The 21191-nt window shown below is 40.1% G+C and overlaps 1 protein-coding gene across 1 annotated transcript; it reads left to right on the top strand.

The window, feature by feature from the left end:
• Positions 1–7857: 7857 nt before the first annotated feature.
• On the top strand, positions 7858–15844 carry COX17 (cytochrome c oxidase copper chaperone COX17). Its single transcript, XM_082839518.1, has 3 exons — positions 7858–8047; positions 10216–10304; positions 15565–15844. The coding sequence occupies exons 1-2, from the start codon at positions 7941–7943 to the stop codon at positions 10298–10300; spliced, it is 192 nt and encodes a 63-aa protein (XP_082695644.1). The 5' UTR covers positions 7858–7940; the 3' UTR covers positions 10301–10304; positions 15565–15844.
• The last annotated feature ends 5347 nt before the right edge of the window (positions 15845–21191 follow it).

Raw genomic sequence — 21191 nt, 5'->3', positions numbered from 1 at the left:
ATCACCCAAATAGACCAAGGCTTCTTTCTTTCTTCCAGTGCTGTAGGAGCACCAATGGCATTGACCACCTTGTATTGGTAATTGTTAGCAACATTGCTCTCCACACCTGTGAGTTCATTGAGGGCACAGGCCTTTACATGTCACTTTGTATCTCTGAAGTACCTGGTATCTGAAAGCTTAACAAAATGATTCTTAAGTGAATAAATCCATCCATTTATAATATAAATTTACTGTCTACTATGAAATAGGTATTGAAGATCTAAGATAATTTGTACAGCTCACTGTATGATGGAGAAAACACTCAAAAACATGTAAAATACAATGTTATAATGGCATGATAATATTTTTCTGTCTTCGGGTATAGCTACATCTCCCACTTTCTGTTCCTTCTTCCCAGAATGCTCTTCACCCCTACCTGCATCTTATCCCTGCTGACTCCTCATCGTCTGAAGTCTCAGCTAGAATGTCGCCTCCTTAGAAAGACTTTTCCTCACTCTATCAGATAAATTATCTGAAGTAGCCAACAGCCAGCCCCCTTGATAAGCATAATGGAAGACACTAACCAATAGAATATGTCAAATGTAGTGGTTTATATATGACGTTGATTGTTTTACATAGACTGTAGTTAACTCCATTTTGCTGGAGTTGCTCACTCTCTCCCTTGCTGGCTTTAAGGAAGCAAGTGGCCATGTTTGGAAACCCCAAGCGGCAAGGAACTACAGGTAGCCTCTCGGAGATGAGGGTGGCCTCTGACCACAGCAAGTGAAAAACCAAATCCTTCAGTCCTACAACTTCAAGAAACTGAATTCTGCCAACAACCTAAATGAGATTGAAAGCATGTTTTTCCCCAGTAGAACCTCAGATGAGACCACAGTCTCAGCCAAAATCCTGATTGCGTCTTGAGACCCTAATCAGAGGAGCCACTTAAGCCATTCCCAGATGCCTAAGTACAGAAGTGCGATAATAACAAATAAATGTGTATTACCACTAGGTTTGTGGAAATGCTGTTGCGCAGCAAGAAATGACTAATATGCAATCTTTATGAAATGAAGTTGGAGAGGGGTGCTAGTCAATAATACAGGTTCGTTAAAATCAAAGTTACCCTTTGCAGGTTTGGGAGACAGTTCTCCATGGGTCTCTCATGTGTCTGCTTGTCTTGTAAGGGGGTAGCTGTCTGCCCTTTCCTTTGTGTAGGAAACAACCTTGGACAATAGAAATAATGTCTATCTCTGGAGCAAGGGGAACGTTTGCTTACAGCCTTAGAAGTCGGAGATCCTGTCTCCTTTTGAGCAAAGGGCAATATTTCTTACTGCCCATTATTAAAGGTTTGGGTTTCCTAAGCTTTCTTTTCTGTGTTGAAATATCTGTGATGTCACCTGGCCTTCTTCACATCACCCTGTGGGAACTGGGGCTCAGGGAAGTGCTGCAAAACTTCTGATACTTGGTTGCTTCTGCTATAAGTAATAAACGATCCTTCATCTCTGACTCAGCAGTTTGCTGGCTTCTACCAGCATTCATGGAACTGTGGCAGGCAAACAGGGTAAATCTCAGACACTTCAGGGTTCTTGAAAAGCTATAGAGAATTTATGTACAGCACATATTTATCTGCGGCAATTGGAAAGCATATATTTTGCAGCGGCAGAAATGTAAATACTACACAGAGTTTCTGCTGAACCTACTAACTAGACAAGTGAGAATTCAAGCCTTGTAATTCTTCTCTCTCAGCATATGGTGGCACTCCTTCTCTACCAACTTCAACTATCCACCCTTACTTGATAAAGTCTCCATACCTGGGGTTAGCTAGGCGTGATAAATGGCTAAGAATACCTTTATCGTGGAAAGATTTTAGAAAGTATTTCCTTAGTTGTTTCTTGTTACATCACCAGGCCTGTCATCCCATCCACAGAATGCCTGCTTGGTACCACCTGTAGCTATGGTACTATGGTATGTGTCCCCATAGTACCATACAATAACAGATTCACTATACTATGAAAAAGTCCATTACAGTCACCACTGCAACTCTTGCTGCCTACAAATTTAGCAATTATAGCAACAGCAAAGAGTGCCAGAGGCTTAAAAGTAAAGTATTGCTGGTTAAAATTGGAATTGGAAGTGAGAACTTGATACAAACTAACCTCCGAGTTGCCTCCGTAAACAGCAGGTTGAATCCAATCTTTCATTATTGAGTCTCCACATGCTACCTACTCTAAATTTAATCTCTAATTACAGGTCTCTCAAACTGCTGTGTTTTTCTTGGGGGAAATGAGTTATTGAGATTTTTTCCTGGGGTAGAATGGAAAACATTAAATTACAATATTTTATACTCCTCCTTTTTCTTTAACTAAGGCCATCCCATAAGTCTAAAGGCATTTAGGCTGGGTAAGAAAAGTAAAGCGTGATGTTAATGTAAAGATCAATAATTGATCTGAACACTTACTTATTCATAAATTAAAAGGCAGAAGAAAAAATAACCCGTGTGTGTGGGCTAGCTGTACCATTCTGAAACAAGAGGAGAGTTAAGTAGCTGGATATAAATGACTATTTCACTTTGGAAAGGAGTATCCTTTGGTCTTTTATTCAAGGGCAGGAGAATATTACGTCCCAAAGAAGTGCTTGTTGAAAAGAGTTTAAGACCCACAGTGCTCAGGGAGGAAAACAAGGGCTTGTTTATATCTTGAACACAGCAAGTTAAAGGAAGTGTGGGTGGGACAAGGCCTGCCAATACTAGCTTACCCTGAGAAAGTCACAGAGTGTGCTCACTGCAAGTATCCTGTCTTCACTGAAGCAGGGAAGGACAACGGGCAAGAAAAATCTTTTCTCAGTTGCAGAAAGGCTGTTTCAGTTTTTGGGTCTATAATCTGTGTCTACAGTTTATCAATACTCTTAACTCCATAAACTCTCTTGGATATTTCTCATTTCTTCCTTGTTCATTTCGTAGACACAGAAGTTCAGTTGCCCAATTAAATACAGAACAATGATTAATTTTAAAATAATATTCACCTTTCATTTAGACAAATTAAGTGAGATAGTAGATAGACCATAGACCTTAGAGGGAGAAGATGTGGAGACTCAGGACTGTCACTTACAAGTTATGTGACCTTGAACAAATCATGTCCATCTATGAACCTCAATATTCTCAGCTATAAATGTAGATAACACATTCAACTGTTATTGAACCCAAGTTCACGTGTCAGATGCACAGTGAGGCCAAACAAACTGAAACATTGGAGTTTGGAGCAGAGAAATGTTTATTACAAGGGCCAAGCAAAGAGAATGAGCAGCTCATGCTCAAAAGACCTGAACTCCCCCATGGGTTTCAGGGAAGAGTTTTTAAAGGCAAATTTGCGGGGAGAGCCACAGGGTGTGTGACTGACTCTCTTCAGATTGGTTGGTGGTGAGGTAACAGGGTGGTGTTCCAAGAATCTTAATCATCAGCCTTCTGGTTCCAACCAGTCTGGGGTCCCCTGTGCTTGTGCTCAGGCTGAAGTTACCATCCTCCACCTGGGTGGGGGCCTTAGTTCCTGTAATGGGACTCAGATCTGTATCAGGTTGTTATGTATATCCTTTTAGGAGGAACTAGGAGTCTTGTGCCCCTATTGTTCTAATCACTAACTATCTGAATCTGTACTTTGGGACTCAGGGAAAGTCTAGGAAGCTGAAGCCTTTTTCCTATAAACAAGAAACAAGGGATCTAGAAAGGCTTTTGTACCTGGGCGGGCCCCAAAGGGTCCCTGCTTGTTTTCACAACTACTGTGAAGATTAAATAATGGTTCACAAACTCAACAGTCCTACATATATGGAAGGTATTGTAGTTGAAGATTATGTTGTCATTTCAACTGATTATTCATTCTAAGTGAGCACATTCTAAAAAATCTGGGTTCTCTGTGAAGAATTATCAGTGCCAGGGACTTCCCTGGTGGTCCAGTGGGTAAGACTCCACGCTCCCAACATTGGGGGCCCAGGGTTCGATCCCTGGTTGGGGAACTAGATCCCGCATGCATGCCGCAACGAAGATCCCACACGCTGCAGCTAAGACGCAGCACAGCCAAAATAAATAAATAAATAAATATTTTTTAAAGTGATGAAAAAAAGAATTATTAGTGCCAGTATGAGTTACTGGATAGTACTAAAAGGGAAAATCAGTCCAAAACATTTTAATTTTGTATTTGTTTGTTGTTAATTTGTTTGTTGTTAATTTTGTATTTGTTTGAAAAAAGTGCTTCTAGATTCTTGGCAGCAACAGGGCAAAATAAAGCTTTGGGGGAATAATTTGAGTAAAAAGCAGTTATGCTGTGTCTCATGTGCTAACTACTGTTGGGGGCCCAAAATGAGTATGACAAGATGACCACACATCTTCTAGAAAGTCACAATACCTCTTTATGACAAAATGATTGTTTTTACTTAGAAGCAAGGAAGTGGCTTAACCCTTAGAATAAAATTTTCCACACCACCTCAACGTGTAGTCTCTTTGTTCCACACCACCTAAAAGTGTAGTGAAAGAGGACATTAAAATAATTAATTTCCATTTCTACGCCATAAAGCAGTGTTTTCAAAACTGCATAGAGCAGGATGCAACCAGCATAGTTGTCCTTGGTCTTCAGGTGCAGGACTTAATTGTCCTCTGTGCATGACACATGATCATCATTGGTCCCTGCAAGGGTACTTTAGTTGCATTTATCTTTATTCTCTGCCCCCACTTGCCTCTCCTTATAGGCAACCATTCTGTTTAAATAAGCAAATCATTTCACACATGTGTTCATACACGTATTTTTGTTTTTGCACACCTTCTTTAAATATATGCAAATAGTACTGGACTATGTATCTATTCTCTTTCTGACTTTTTTCCACTACCCATGCTATTTTTAAAATGTGTGCCTTTTACTATGTGGGTACGTTGTCAATTTCTTCTAGTTCGGACCCTGTACTCCACATTTCCCTATCTACCTCCCCAGTGATGAATGCCCAGATTGCCTCCAGTTCCCTGCTACATAAATATGCTGTGACAATGATCCCCATAACATGTTCCCTTAAGGACTTGCTGGGAAGTTCTTTGGAATATAGATCCAGGAATAGAACTGCTGAGTCATAGGATATGCACCTATTCTTAAATTAACTGGATACTGCCTAACTGCCTTCCAAAATGGCAGGACCAGTCTCCATTCCCAAGGATTCCTGCATACTCATCAGTACTTGGCATTATCCAAGTACTAATCTAATTTCAGTCTAATGGGTGTAAAGTGATACCTCATTGTTGTTTTATTTTCCATTTTTATGATTAGTACTCTTGGAACAGCCCTTTTTGTGAGTGCTGACCTTGGATTTTCTCTTCTACATATTCTACATATTCTCCTGTGTTAAATAGGCAGAGAAACAAACAAAAAAATTTGCTTGAGTATTTTTGCTTCTATATATTGTCTGTTCATATCTCTTCTCCATTTTTCTATTGAGGTTGCTGTTCTCTTATTGTTACTAAGTTCCATAAGTATTCTAGACATTAATCCCATGTTGGATTTAGATATTTCAAATATCTTTTACCGGTTCGTCATCTATTTGTTAACTTTGTCTACAGTGTCTGTTAAAAGACACTGAGGCATATTAAAATTTTTAAGAGTTTAATTGAGGAAAAATTGATTCCAATCAGGAAGCGCCAAACCAGAAGTGGTTAGGAAAGCTTCACCAACAGGAGCTCTGGGAGAGGCTTTTATAGAAAAAAGGTGGAAGAAAAGTAAGGAAATTGTTGACTGGCTACAGCTTAAAGCCTAGTTAGCTGCTTGTGATTGGTTGCCTTTAGCATTTTGATTTTTTAACCTTGAGGCATTTATAGGCTTAAATTTTGGTTTGCTTATGTAGGTCGCCATGGCATTAGCGCCACATCAGTCTAATGGCCTCCTTATTTTGTTACAGATCCCCAACAGGTCGGTGACCCCTCAGTCCTTTGCCTGGAGTTGCAAACGCCAATCAAATGAATCGGGTTTGGCATAGCAGAGCAGAAACTTTATTCATTGATCAAGGAATGGTGGAGAGCTTGTGCTCTAAATATACCTTCTCCCCCGGGGGAGAGGAGTAAAGGAATTTTAAGTGGTTAGGAGGCAGGGACATAATCAAGCCTCTAGGAAATGGGAGGAGATTTTCAGGGGCAACTGGGGCACGTGCAGTCTTCCACACTTCTTTGCACACTGCATGGATTGTGCCTAGCAAAGTGCAAGTTTCCCCCCTGGGTGGAGATTTTAGCATAGTAATGAAGCAAAGGTAACTTTTGGACACTGCCAGGTTTCACCTGCACAGAAACATTTCTGTGGTGAAGTCAGAGCCGGTTCAGGTTGGTTGACCACTGCACGTTCCTGGAAGCACAGCTGTAAAACATCTTTGACAAATACCAGGTGCTTTGAAATAAGCAAAGAGATAAATCAAGGTAAGGATCCTTTAGCTCTTACGGGCAGGTATGGGTAACAGTTTAAATAATTTAGCATGTCCTTTGTAAATCCTCAAACCTTTATTTTCATGTAATTAACTTCATCAGTTTTTTTACTTACAATTTGTTCTTTTGAAATGTCGTCTAACCGGTTGTTCCGCACCCTTTGGTATAAAGATAATCTCCTCTAGTATCTTCTATTAATTTCTTAGTTTGTCCTTTCACATCTAGATGTGGAATTTAATTTTTTCCAGTTTATTTTCTTTTCCCCATTGATTTGTTGAACTGTGTTTATAGTATACTACATTTCCAAGCGATATCGATGTTGCCAGTTCAAGAAGCACTCTGAGTAGCAAGATAAGTGAACAGCTGGTTGAAAGAATAGTGGTTAAGGGTGACTTCAGGAGAATGTAAGGGCAGGATGTTGTATTATTAAACATATCAATGCAGAATGAAGTAAAATTCATGCTAATTAGTAGTTTTTAGATGACGAAATGGGGATGGTCTTAGTATCTTCGAAAATACACACATAGAAGTTACTCCTACGTGGCACCAGTTCACAGACACACCTCAGGATTCCCTGAGCTAAATCTCTGAAATACAGAAACAAACCTCGGTTAGGTGATACTGAAAGTTTTATTACCCAAAATATCTATCCCTAGGCAGCTGTTTTACGAACGCCCAGAAGTCCTGCTTTAAAAAATAAGTTCATTCTTTCTCCAACAATTCTCTGCAGAAAAAAAACGCAATGGTTATGGGCATTATATTGCAAATAACGTAGGCACCAGTTTACTTATCTACTTAGGTAGATAGGTGTTAACTGAATTTGAGAAATGACGAGGAAAAAGCATTTTTCTAACTGGTATATTTGCCTTGTGACTGGACAATTCATACTGAAATCAAATCAGTTGGAGAGGGAGCTATGAATACCAACTAGCTGAGGATTTAAAGCGTGTGGGGTGAGGTATGAGTAGCAGAGGAATTTTTTTTTTTCTTCAAAACTTGTGAATTGGATTGTTCAAACTGAAGGGGGGTGGAGAGGACAATAAAAAGGCAGAGAATGTTGAGCGTAAAATACTGGGAACTAATCTGATATTCAAGAGGAACTGGCTTTCGCTAGTGGTTTCTCTTGTTTGGCTTGGACAAGTCATTTCACCTTCTCAGGCTTCGGTTTTCGACATTCGTGGTGGGTGTAGGGTTGAGATATCTCTGAGTAGCCTTACTACTTTCATCCTTTGTGGGTCCTCCCCAAGTCGATTTACAAACTCAGCACTTTCATCTCGCCTCTCTGCGCCTGCGCCGAAGAGGCGCTCTCGCGTTAATGGCTTTATTTTGCCTCTTCTGCGCACGCGCCTTTTTTTCCCTTTTAATCCCTTCTCCTTCCCCTCACCCCCAATTGTCAGAGGGAGGTAGGACTTCCTGTTCTTTTCACAGCGACTGCCGGAAGTGATTGCGGGCTAATCGGCGGCGTTTGCGGAGGCTGAAGAGTTTAGGGCGTCTGTACTAGTTGCTGCTTTTGGCGCGAAAAATGCCGGGTCTGGCGGCCGCAAGCCCTGCCCCATCTGAGTCGCAGGAGAAGAAGCCTCTGAAGCCCTGTTGCGCCTGCCCGGAGACCAAGAAGGCGCGCGATGCGTGGTCAGTGCGCAGTCAGGGAGGGGGCGGCCGGCAGGCTTCGCGCGCTGCGTTCGGGCGCCTCTGCGCCGCGTGGAGCTGGTCGTGGCCCTCGCTTTGTCGTGCGGCGCTCTTGAGGGTTGTAGAGCCCTGTAGGGTTCGCAGTCAGCTGTCTGCAGACTGATCCTATAGCTCAGGCTGGGGAAACATGAGGGGATTGGAGAGAGATCGGATTGACCTGGGCTCGCTTCGTCCGTTCATTCTTTACTGCAAAGGGTTTCTCAGCATCTGTTATAGGTCAAGCACTGCCTTAGGTCCGAAGACGTAGAAACGGGTAAAGATGCTGCTTGATTTAAAGGAGCTTAAAGTTAATGGAGCATTAAAGTTAATGATTGCTGTACCAGGTTTGGCAGTATCAAAGAGTAAGTTTTCTGGTAATTTCTCCCAAAATTTAGACATAGTAGGACACAGGACAGGGTACGTTTCTTAACAGTAGGGAAGATCCCCTTAACCCCACCCCTTTTAGATGATTTAAAAATCAACCAGGCTATGACATAGATGACATTATAGTGTTGAGAATAGTACATCTACAGTACCATTAACCCGCAAAAGGTTTTGTTTGTTCTTATTGTATACAGCTATTGTATACAGCAAGGGCCCCCAACCGGGCTGCACAACGAGGCATGAGCTACGGGCCATGAGCTACAGGCCATGAGCTGCGAGTGAAGCTTCATCTGCCGCTCCCCAGCTCCCCATTGCTCTCATTACAGCCTGAATCATTCCCCTATCACTCACATTACAGCTTGAACTAACACCTATCTCCCCCCGCCCCAACCCTGTGGAAAAACTGTCTTCCACAAAACTGGTCCCTGGTGCCAAAAATGTTGGGGACCGCTGGTATACAGCCTCTATTGTGGAACAAATCTCAGAAGAAATCTTCAGATAACGTGAATGTACACCTCTCCCTCCAGCCCCTTTTTGTCCTCACATAGAAAGTAAAGAGATCATAAGTGGCATAGAGGGGGAATAAAGTTGTAGTAGCTCAGTGCTTTTTATTAATACTCAGTACTTTGCAAATAATACTGTGAAGGGAGAATTGAAAGACTACTATGATCGGTAACAATACTTACACACTTTAAGTACTTATTGAACTTTCAGATATTATTTTATCATGATTAAGAGTCTGGGATCCAGTGTCAGGGTTTGAATTCTGGTCCACCAAACCAGCTTTGTGACCTTGAGCAAATTTTTTAACATATCTGCCTCATATCTGTAAAATGGGCCTAATAAAAGTATCTGCCTCCAGGATTACTGTGCTATAAGCCACATCAAGTGCCTAGCACAGTATTTACAGCATTCAGTAAACGATCAGGGAGGGCTAGCTATTAGTTTCACAAGGAGCTTGCTATCCCAAGCAGACAGCCCTTAAAGTTATTGAAGGATATGTAGGATTTAGAAGGAAGGAGAACCTACCTTTCTTTAAATTACTTCTGCATCAGTTATCTCTGACCACTATGGCTTCTCCCAAAATATCTAGAGTCAGGAGTCAATTTTTTTTTGTAGTTGAATTTGGCTTAACTTGATTCTGTGCTAAAATTACATTTTCAGGCCCTTAGAAATAAAGCTGTGTGGTCCTAGTCTTTCCTTTGTGAATTTTATAAGTAAAAAGTTCCTTGATCATCATGAGTGGGGCTCATCAGGCTGCTCTTGGCAGCCAAATGTTTTTTGCTCTTTGTGTTGGGTGTCTTGTGGTTAGAAGTAGATTTACTTAGGTGTATTTGAATGTAGAGCAGAATCAAAATTTAATTCCTCTGCGATAGGCAAAAAATTAAGCTCTTCTTTCTGTCCATTTAACATTAACTTTTTATTCAGTTTATTTCATTATAGAGCGGTATTATTCCTTGGATATTGTCTAGAGGCAATATTTAATATGCATAATTATTTCTTCTAATCAGATTCCTCCGTGCCCCCCCCCCAAAACTAGTTATCTGTGGGACATTTTCATGGGCAAGGAGGTATCACAGGAGCCAATAAAACAAAGCCATTTGGTATAATAGCATTTTTTAAAACTCCAGTTGTATTCAGTGAGATCCGTGTTTGGCCTCACTCCCCATCACTGTCTTGCATGCTTTTTTACCACTAATGTGCTTAGTGCCTACTTTGTTAGATAACAAGTACATTTTGTTTTATAGCATCATTGAGAAAGGAGAAGAGAACTGTGGACCCCTAATTGAGGCCCACAAGGAATGCATGAGAGCCCTGGGATTTAAGATATGAAATGGTGAGCATGCTACTCTCTTATTGGGAAGGTAATACATAGGCTGACTGCTTCAAATTTGTGTATTGCTTTACAGATTTAGTGATCATTGGGCAGCATTCTGTCTGAAAGGTAGTTCACCTGGTTAACCTAACATGCCTAAGTATCACTGGAAAGATAACGTCTCAGTTTCTAGTGTACGGAATAAATGATGCTAATAAATTAAGAGGGGTGGGACTTCCCTGGCTGTCTGGTGGTTAAGATTCCACGCTTCCACTGCAGGGGACCTGGATTTGATCTCTGGTTGGTAGGGATCCTGCATGATGCATGGTGCAGACGAAAAAAAAAAAAAATTAGAGGTGTTTGGTGGATTTGGGAAGGGGAGAATTAAGCTTTCAAGAAAGGGCTTGGCAAAGCCTTTAGAGTTATGTTAGAGACAGAGGAATCACGACTTAGGAAGTTCAAAATATTCAGTTGTCTGACTTAAAAGGGAAATGTTCTCTACTTTTTGTTTCTAATCTTGTGAGTTTTTAGGAAGTGTTTTTAAATACGGAGTAGGCAGCACATGGAAGCATTGCTTTCTGCAAAACAGAAATGGAATTGTTGCAGTTTCTTTTGTACCATGCTTTATTCTAATAAAACTAAAACCTCAGACCATTGTTTGAAGAACTTTGAATTCAAATTTTAATGCTGAAAGGGACCTTAAGTGATGTGTATACAATACCACAAATAAATTATCTCCTTTTGTTTGGAACCTCTTCATTCAGATAGCAACTTGACTTATTCCCTCATTTCAGATCTCTTTTCAGATGTTTTCTCCCTCACTTCAGATCTCTTTTCAGATCTGTTTTCAAGCCTCCTAATTGGAGAGGCTTTCCCTCAACATTCCATCTAAAATAGCATCCGTTCCCCATCTATCCCCACTCTATCCTGGCACTGTCCAGTAGAACTTTCTGTGATAATGAAACGTTCTGTGCCTGCACTCTACAATATGGTAGCCACTAGCCATATGTGGCTGTGGAGCCCTTGAAATGTGGCTAGTAAAGCTGAGGAACTAAATTTTTTGTATGTTTGTTTTTTTATTTTAATAGCCACATATGGCTAGTGGCTAGGCTACACCATTGCCTGCATATTTTGTATTTATTTATCATCCGAATTGCTTTACTTCAATTAGAATGTAAGTTCTGAGACAGAAGGTTTCTGTTTACTCACTGGCATACCTCCAGGACCAGTAACAGTGCCTGGCACATAGTAGGTGCTCAATAGAGGAGTGTTAAATCAATAAATGAGGAAACTAAGGCCTATAGATATGAAGTGACTTCTTTTTTTTTTTTTTTTTTGCGGTACGTGGGCCTCTCACTGTTGTGGCCTCTCCCGTTGCGGAGCACAGGCTCTGGACGCGCAGGCTCAGTGGCCATGGCTCACGGGCCCAGCCGCTCCGCGGCATGTGGGACCTTCCCGGACCGGGGCACGAACCCGTGTCCCCTGCATCGTCAGGCAGACTCTCAACCACTGCGCCACCAGGGAAGCTCTGAAGTGACTTCTTATAGGCAGGGTCAGAACTGGAACCTCTGTCTCCAGAGGCTCCCTCTGCTTGGTGCTATTACTCCCCTGTAAGATCCACACCACACCACCACTTATAATAATAGCTGAGAGATAATGCGAAAGCTACATACCAATGTAGGAGTAATAGAGAGCCTGGCTTCTTTCCCTTTCACCTCTTTCCTGCCTCTTTGGAATTTTACATGTGGCCAGTCTTCCTCACTGAGCTGTGAAAAAGGAGGGATAAGGAACCTGTCCCCAGCTGATAAGAAGTATCACTGTGTAGTGGAAAACAGTCTAGGCTGGAAGTCCTGAGGCTTAAACTTTGCTTCTCCTGTTCTCTAGCTTAGCATGTGTTTCACTTTAGCTACATCTATATTCATCAAGACATTAATCCTGTCTGGATTTCACTTTTTTTCATTTATAAAAAGAGAACCATAATATATTTTGTGATTTTACACATGGTATGATATCTGTGTATACAAGATATACTTAAGTGCTTTTAAGATTAGATGGTTATTTAAAGAAATCCCATGGTGAATCATTTTGTAAAATAAGTAAATATGGTTGTGGGGAGCAGTTCTTAAAAAGTTTAACTATTGAGGGGCTTCCTTGGTGGCGCAGTGGTTGAGAATCTGCCTGCCAATGCAGGGGACACGGGTTCGAGCCCTGGTCTTGGAGGATCCCACATGCCGCAGAGCAACTGGGCCTGTGAGCCACAATTACTGAGCCTGCGCGTCTGGAGGCTGTGCTCTGCAACAAGAGAGGCCGCAACAGTGAGAGGCCCGCGCACCGCGATGAAGAGTGACCCCCACTTGCCACAACTAGAGAAAGCCTGGGCACAGAAACAAAGGCCAACACAGCCATAAATAAATAAATAAATTAAAAAAAAAAAGTTTAACTATTGATTATTTCAAAGACATGAAATCTCAACATTTGTACATGACTTCCTTGTTCCTAATCTAACTTTCTTCCTAGTCAGTTTTGTTAGCTGTTGCTTAGGGTTAAGCCTGCCTTGACAAAAAGGGTGATTTTTAAAAATGCTAATATTTAGGAGCATCAGAAGTCTCTTGGATTTCATGTGGACCTCACAGGTGATACAATTATCGCTATAACTAGCATATATTCACGAGGACCAGAAGATACCATGGTTTTCTATGTTATTGGGACAGAGAGTAAGAGTGATTCCTGTGTACTTCATTTGTGTATAAAAGAAAATGCAAGAGCTTTGGACTTAGAAGACCTGATGTTTAACTGATTGTACGATCTTGGGCAAGTCCTTAACTTTCTGAACCTTAGTTTTCTCATGTGTAAAGGAGAGAGAACAGTACATGACCAAACTACTTCATTAGAGTCATTATGATGATTAAATGATATATGTGTGAATAGGCTTTGTAAACTGTCAAAGAGAAACCAGAACAGAAGCCATATCTTGGGAGTCATGGATAGCAGACATTCTACTGAGGTCTGTTTAATATATGTCCTTATTATTTTTGAATCCTGGTTACAAAAAGAAGAATCTGAATCCACATGGGGCCTTTCCAAGAATTGAAAATAATCATTTTTAAATTTTCAGCATAATACTACTTTTGGAGGAAGAACATGTGTTTGGATCTACATTGGTCCCAGGTGTCCTATTTCCCTGGCCCCCATGGGGAAATGGAAGGACAGTGAAGTCAAAAAAAGACTTTCTCAAGTTAAGAGTGGATAGGTGGTGGCATTCAAACTAGAATCTAGGTCTTTTTTACTCTCCAAATCTCAAGCACTTTATACTTCACTCCTTGCACTTAATGAGATTTTATTCCAACATATTCATTTTTAGGATTACACATAGTCTTGAACTTCAATCCTAAAACTTTATTTTGAATGCTAATTACAAAGACCTGTTGTTGAAATGCATAGGTGTATATAACTCAGAAACCAGGTCAGTGACTGTAGGGTAAAATCCAGTGCTACTGTCTGCACTGTTATAAGATAAACTTAACTAAATTGGTATCTCTTAGACTATTAGACCACATTTTTTCCGAGGATAGCTTCAAAGGAAAAATATTTTGCAATCTTAGATCTTCCCAGTAATGATCATGAAACTTCCTTAATTCAAAAACCTTTGTAGATTTTAATGTTATTTTCTAAATAAGATAGATCTTAATTGTACCTTGAATCCAGTAAATTGGACTTAGTATGAAAGCAAGTGTACCTTTATAATCACCCGAGGAATGTTGTCCAAAATTCACAAGCCTGAGCCCTGAACTGTACCTGTTGACTCAGAAGCTCCTAGAGAATTTTCAAGTGTCCCCCTCTTTAAGAACCACTGGCTTAAGCTGAAGATGTAGTAGGGATGGTATAAATAAATATAAATTGTCTAAAGATTTAATAGCAGCAAAGGCAGAGACTTGAAAATTACTCGTAAGGAATAACAGGGTGTGATGGTGGTGATTCTAGTCACTTCTATCTTTTGACTGCTTCTTTTACTGAAAGAGAAACTAGAGGAACCTAAAACCTGCTTAGAAATGTAAAGAGGAAATGGCAGCTGGTATCTTTCTGCCTTTAGGAGCCAGGAGGAACCTAGAGAATCCAGCTCGGGGGCTAAAATCATTGAAAGAAATTAAAGGACCGGCACTGAGTGGTGGTGATACTCAGTATTTATTAAGCTTAACAGAACTTAATAGTTCACACACACAAAACGCACACAGAGACAACTGATGATGTATGAAAATACGATCCTGAGAGTCAAGAAAAAGGGTCATTTCTGCTATTTGAACATTTATTCATTCAATAGATATCTATTGTTTAAAACTCTAGAAAATGCCAAGATGAGAAGACACAGGGTCTTTTCTGTCAAGGACTTTGTACCCAGAGGCTTTCAGTGGGTAGCCCCTCCTGATGTATAGTAGCCGGTAACAAAAGCGGTAGCAATGCTATATAGACTGCTATCTCTTGAAATGTTGAGTGGCTTCATTTTTGCTTATCTTTAAGTGTATTCTTCCTTTGAGCCTTAGAAAAGAGAGAGTTTATATATTTATATTGTTGTTAAGGCTTATCTTCTTTTCTAAACCAAATGCAGGGAATAGCTAGGTGAGGGAAGCGCTTGAATTAGACTTGAAGAGTTGGCTAGCCCAAATTACTCAGTTACCTTTATAGCATTGTTCCTGTCTTCTGGGATGGGGGATGGGGGTGGGGGTGGCGTGGCTGCCAGCTGTCTGGAGAGAAGCCTGGTACACCAGCAACCCCATCCTCTGCTGCTCTCCCTTTTTGATCTTTCCAAATTCATTTCAGAAGTGTTACCCTTACTTTGCCCTTGGGATTGAGTAACTTTCCACAGGAGATGCTTGTGTACAGAGCTGACCTTCTGCCTTCCACTTCATGGATCTTTGCCAAACACTTGAGTTAGAACGGAGGAGGCTACAGGTCTCTTCTCTTTAGTATCTGCAAAAGTAAACTCCCTTAGTCTTTTGTGGAAGATGTTTTTGAGAAAATAAATAAATGTATAGTTTTTACTTCAACAAAGCCTTTAAAGGTTAAACCTTGTAATGGATTGAACAGTTTCCATGATGTTTTTATTTAAACAGAACTAGAAGTTTAAAATGTGGATCTTTTATTTCATGACTGGTTTAGAATAATTGTGGCAGTTAGTTAATAGTCCTCAGCTGAGGCATTCATTTCTAGCATCTTAATTCCCTGACTCCATAGGTCTGACATGATGTTTGAAACCTGACTTTCTAAAATACATCTTTTTCTGCAGGTGGTCTGCTCTGGGAATTAATAATTCCTGAAAAATGAAGAAGATTTAATAACTTTGGGAGCTCTTTGATGAACATTGATAAATTTAAAAGTATTTATAACTTATTAAAAAAAAAAGAGAATATCCCCGGTCAAAAGTCTTCAGGTGTGTTTCTTTTTGTGTTCCTCACATGGCGTTTATGTATTTATTTTTCTTAAAGAATACCTGTGGCCATAATTCAAAAAGAGTTATGTACCACAATGTTCATTGCAGTTCTATTTACAATAGCCAGGACATGGAAGCAGCCTAAGTATTTATTTTTCTTAAAGAATACCTGTGGCCATAATTCAAAAAGAGTTATGTACCACAATGTTCATTGCAGTTCTATTTACAATAGCCAGGACATGGAAGCAGCCTAAGTGTCCACTGACAGATGAATGGATAAAGAAGATGTGGCACATATATACAATGGAATATTACTCAGCCATAAAAAGAAACTAAATTGAGTTATTTGTAGTGAGGTGGATGGACCTAGAGACTGTCATACAGAATGAAGTAAGTCAGAAAGAGAAAAATAAATACCGTATGCTAACATATATGGAATCTTAAAAAAAAAAAAAGTTTATGAAGAACCTAGGGACAGGACGGGAATAAAGATGCAGATGTAGAGAATGGACTTGGGGACACGGAGAGGGGAAAGGGTAAGCTGGGACAAAGTGAGAGAGTGGCGTGGACTTATATATACTACCAAAATAGATAGCTAGTGGGAAGCAGCCGCATAGCACAGGGAGATCAGCTTGGTGCTTTGTGACCACCTAGAGGGGTGGGATAGGGTGGGAGGGAGACGCAAGAGCGAGGAGATATGGGGATATATGTATATGTATAGCTGATTCACTTTGTTATAAAGCAGAAACTAACACACCATGGTAAAGCAGTTATACTCCAATAAAGACATTAAAAAAAAGAATACCTGTGGGTTCCTCATCTGTGGATTCAACCAACCTTAGATCAAAAATATTGGGGGGTGGGGGTGGGTGAATTCCAGTAAAACTTGAGTTTGCTGCTTTTTCAACTATTTACATAGTGTTTACAGCTGTTTACACTGTATTTACAAGTATTTGCATAACATTTACATTTTATGTATTGTAAGTGATCAGATGATTTAAAGTATATAGGAGGATATGCTTAAGTTATATAGAAAAACAACACCATTTTATCAATATATAAGGGACTTGAGCAAATGCAGATTTCAGTATCCACAGGGGTCCTGGAACCAATCGCCCAGGATCCTGAGGGATGACTGTGGTATAAACAAATCTTGTAATACAAGCCCTGTGGTCCTATTAGCTGCTTGTGAGCTAATGAGACAATTGGTCATATTCTGTCCAAGTAAATGGAGTTTTAGATCTCAACAATAAAAGACACTGAGAAGCATAAATAAGTGAATATGTAGGGTTCATGTATCACGATTGGAAAATTGCCTCTTACAAAAGAGCTGAACTAAAATGTTCCCTAAGATTCCTTCCTAGTTAATTAAGAGCATGGCTTCAAAGTGACAGACTTACGTTCAACAGCTGGCTATGTGACCTCAAGCAAGTCAACTGTTTGTGTCTGTTTTTCTCATCTGAAAGAAAACAGAGCAGCAATACCTAAGTTACAAGATTGTGCTTACACATTGAAATGGTGTACATAAAGCATTTGGCACGGTAACATTCAGTGTTACTAACATTCTCTAATTCTTTGTATTCATATTTTTCACTTTAATATTCGTTTGGATGTAGAGTTTTTATTTTATTGATAGTAAGCACTTTATAGTTTTCAGAGCATTCTTTTAGGGTGAAGAATAGAATCTTGGACTCCTAAGGCAGATGATGTGAACCAACTTCCCACCCAATACAGATCCTTGGCAGATGGCTATCCAGATTCTGCTTGAATATGTCCTGGGACTACAAAAGGAAAAAAAAAATCCCTAACCGTATCATCTCCCAATGTTAATTTTTGCTGTTCCAAACTTTTCTTATACATTTTTCTAAAACAAAAAATTAGATCATTTTTCTATACTACATATTTTTAATGCAATCACAATATTAATTACCTTCTCCCCTTAATATATTTTACCACCTGTGAGTTCAGTTCTACAATATGAGTTGTAGTAGCTATGTATAAATCTACTGTATGGCTTACCAATTCCCTATCTACATACATTCAACAATCAAATGTTTTATAGAATGCCTGCTGTGTGTCAGATACCCTTCTAGGAATTGGGTCTCAGAATTGAACAGGATACATAACAGATACCTAAATTATTTCTGATTTTAAAATACATTGTTTTGCTGGCTGGTTTTATGGAAACATGTAAGGAAGAAAGAAAGAAGTCACCTGAAATCCCACCAGTCTACAATAGGGCCACTTTTTGGTGACCTTCTTGCCATTTATCTCTTTCTGCATGTATGTTCACTTTTTATTTTTATTTTTTTGCTACTCCATTATAATACTGCGATGGAAGTTTTCATAGGAAAGTCTTTACAAGTATCTTTACTAATCATTTAACTAAGGATGGGCCAGAGTTTTCAAAGCTTTGAATGAGTACTGCCTGACTGATCTCTAGAAAGGGGGTGCCCATACCTTAGTACCTGTGGGTGCCTGTTTCCCTAAGCTCTTAGCAAGGTTAATTTTTTTCAGCCTTTGCCAGTTTGATACGCTCACCTGATTTGTAAAGAATTAACACACCCTTCTTGACATCTGCCATAGTTAAAAGTACATCTCACAAGACCCTCTGCCTACCCTTCCCTAGTGCTTAAGCCTTCCCAGAAATCATGTGCAGCATTTTGATACTATCAGTAATAGATGTCACCACAATAATTTGAAAAATGAAGAACTTATCTTCCAAATAGGTGATCACCACATTCTGACCACCACATACCTCTTTGCTAAGCCCCTGCTATTCACAATACATTCACACTATCCTCTATAATTAGTTCCCTTCGTCTAACGTGAAACATTTGCCTTGAAGGTTGATAAGAACAGGACCATGTCCCTAAGCAAGGTCTCCATTAGGTTAACTATACCTTCTGCAGGTCTGATGTGAGGGTGATGGAGAAACTATAATCCCCATTTTACAGGTGAGTACAGGCACTCAGGTTAAGGAAGTTGCTCTGGTTAAATATCTGGTGACCTGGGATGTGAGTCTTGGTCATTAGAGTTCAAGCCCAAAAGCCCAATGTTCTTTCCTGTACCAGGTGTCTAATATAAACATCATATGTTCATAGTTGTAAATTCATTTATTCACTCAGTACATATTTAGTGAAGGCTTATTGTGTGCAAAGAACTGCCCTAAGTGTTGAGTATTTATGTGTGAATCAGACATAGCCCCTGTCCTCAAGAATAGAGGCTGCTTGACTCAACATTTACTGAGGACATACTAAATGCCAACTGTGTGCTAAGTAGTGAACAAAGATTAGTAAGACATGGCCTGCTCTCAAAGAGCTTATATTCTGGTGGATATATGTATATAAGCTAAAAAATATAAAGTTGAATATTCAGTGCTATGATAAATATTTGCCTTAAAAGAGTGCATGTGTGACTATACCCAGTGTTTCTTTCTTTAGCTATTATAAACTGCTAGATGGTAGTTCTGTGTTAATTATGGTGCTTTTGACAGCTAAGTAATACAAAATCCTCATCAAGGGAAACATAACTGGCAGTCCAGGGTTAGGGCAAGCTCTAGATGCAGTGATATCAAGGCTCAGTGGTGCCATCCAAGACTCAAGTTATTTTCATCTCAGAGCTCTCTCCTAGGACTAATGAAGCTAATAATGTACTTTCTTGTTCAAGTGCAGCAGAGGAAAGAGAAATCATTCCTAAGGCATGAAGTGCCCACACCCATCCCCCCTTTTTTTGGTCTGATTGAACCAAATTAGGTTATGTGTATTTTTATGGACCAATAATAATTGTCAACAGAATGCCCTTTGCTGACTGGCTTAAACAGGATTTCCTCCTTGGATCCATGTGTAGGTGAGATATCAGAACAAAACTGGAATTCTGTTACAAGGAGGAAGTGGTAAATGGTAAATGGGTATTGAGTAGACAACCAACTTTGCACTAAATCATCGTGTTCACTTAACAACCAAGTCATCCTGAATGGTCAAATTGAGTTTAGAGGAGCAATTCCTATCAGTTTACTCAGACTTTTGAGAGAAAATTATTGGTAGCACATAACAAGTCATATGACGTTCAGTTTTCATAGAATAAAACAATCAGCAGATGTTCGGAGAACTGTTGGTTGAAGAGTAGTCCTTACGGAGATCCTTAGGGAGATGGGAATCTGAATGCCTTCAGCTGTGAGTACCAGAATACCCAACTACAGAGACTTAAGCAATAAATGTAATTTATCTCCTGTCATAAAGTCTGAAGGTTGAAAGTTTCAGATTTGAGACAATGGCTCAGTGATACTTTGAAGAACCAAGGCTTGTTCTATTTTTCTCCTCTTTAACCTTCTCATCCTTAGGCCTATCCTATCTCATGGGTACAGTGGCTTCAAATATTACATCATCATACAGCTGTATTCAAGCCAGGATGAAAGGTAGTAGGCTTCCTTACTGTCTCTATCAGGGAGTATACTTTTCCCCAGATACTCCCACACACGTGTCCTCTTATGTCTCATTGGTCACATGTCCACTCTTAAACTAGTTGCCATTGTGGGGAATGGGATATCGTGCTTAGATTTGACCAGTCTTTTTTTTTTTTCACTTGGAAGTCTTTTTGATACCAGTTCTTATTGTTTTTTTAAAAAATATTTATTTATTTATTTGGTTGTACCGGGTCTTAGTTGCAGCAGGTGGGCTTCTTAGTTGTGGCATGGGAACTCTTAGTTGCAGCATGCACGTGGGATCTATTTCGCTGACCAGGAATCAAATGCGGGCCCCCCGCATTGGGAGCTCAGCGTCTTATCCATTGCGCCACCAGGGAAGTCCCTTGACCGGTCTTATTTCAGGCCCTGGCAACTGGGAGAGAAGCCCACCCTCCTTTACAGATGGCCCAAGCAAAATCAGAGTTCCATAAACTGGGGGAAAAAGGGGAAATGGATAAGGAACCAGTAGTGTCTGCCCAATATCAACTCAGCAGTATGTGTCCAATGCCTAGAATCATGCCTGTGTTCGATTTTAATAACTATATTAGGAAAGCATTAAAAGCATCAAGCCCAATGTTTCTCAAACTACCTGTGGTGAAACTACATGTAGTTTCTCAAACTACAAGTAGTAAACTACTACTACTTTAATTTTTTCCAATTCACAGATTAATACGTTTCCTGTCAAACTGTATAAAGATGTCTTAAGTTCTCTCAAGTTTCTGTCCATATCTCATCATGGACCAGTAACAGCTCTCGGACCAGCCATGGTCTGTGACCACTCTTGGAGAGATGGTGTACCCGGCTGACTTCATAATCTGGCCCTGGCCTGCCTCTCCTGCCTCGTGTCCTGCTGCTCCCTTTGATTCACTGATAACAAACTGTTCTCTGTTACCAGAATATGCCATGTATTTTCGTTTTACTTCTGGACTTGACTTCACATTCTGTTCTCCCTTCCTGGAATGCCCTCCCCTAGCTGGGGAACACCTACTTGGCTTTTTAAACCAGCTTAAATGTCATC

Source organism: Leucopleurus acutus, assembly GCF_964270905.1.
Source record: "Leucopleurus acutus genome assembly, chromosome: 5".
Taxonomy (NCBI): domain Eukaryota; kingdom Metazoa; phylum Chordata; class Mammalia; order Artiodactyla; family Delphinidae; genus Leucopleurus; species Leucopleurus acutus.
Note: the sequence above shows the minus strand (reverse complement) of the source record. Positions and strands in the feature narration are given on the sequence as shown.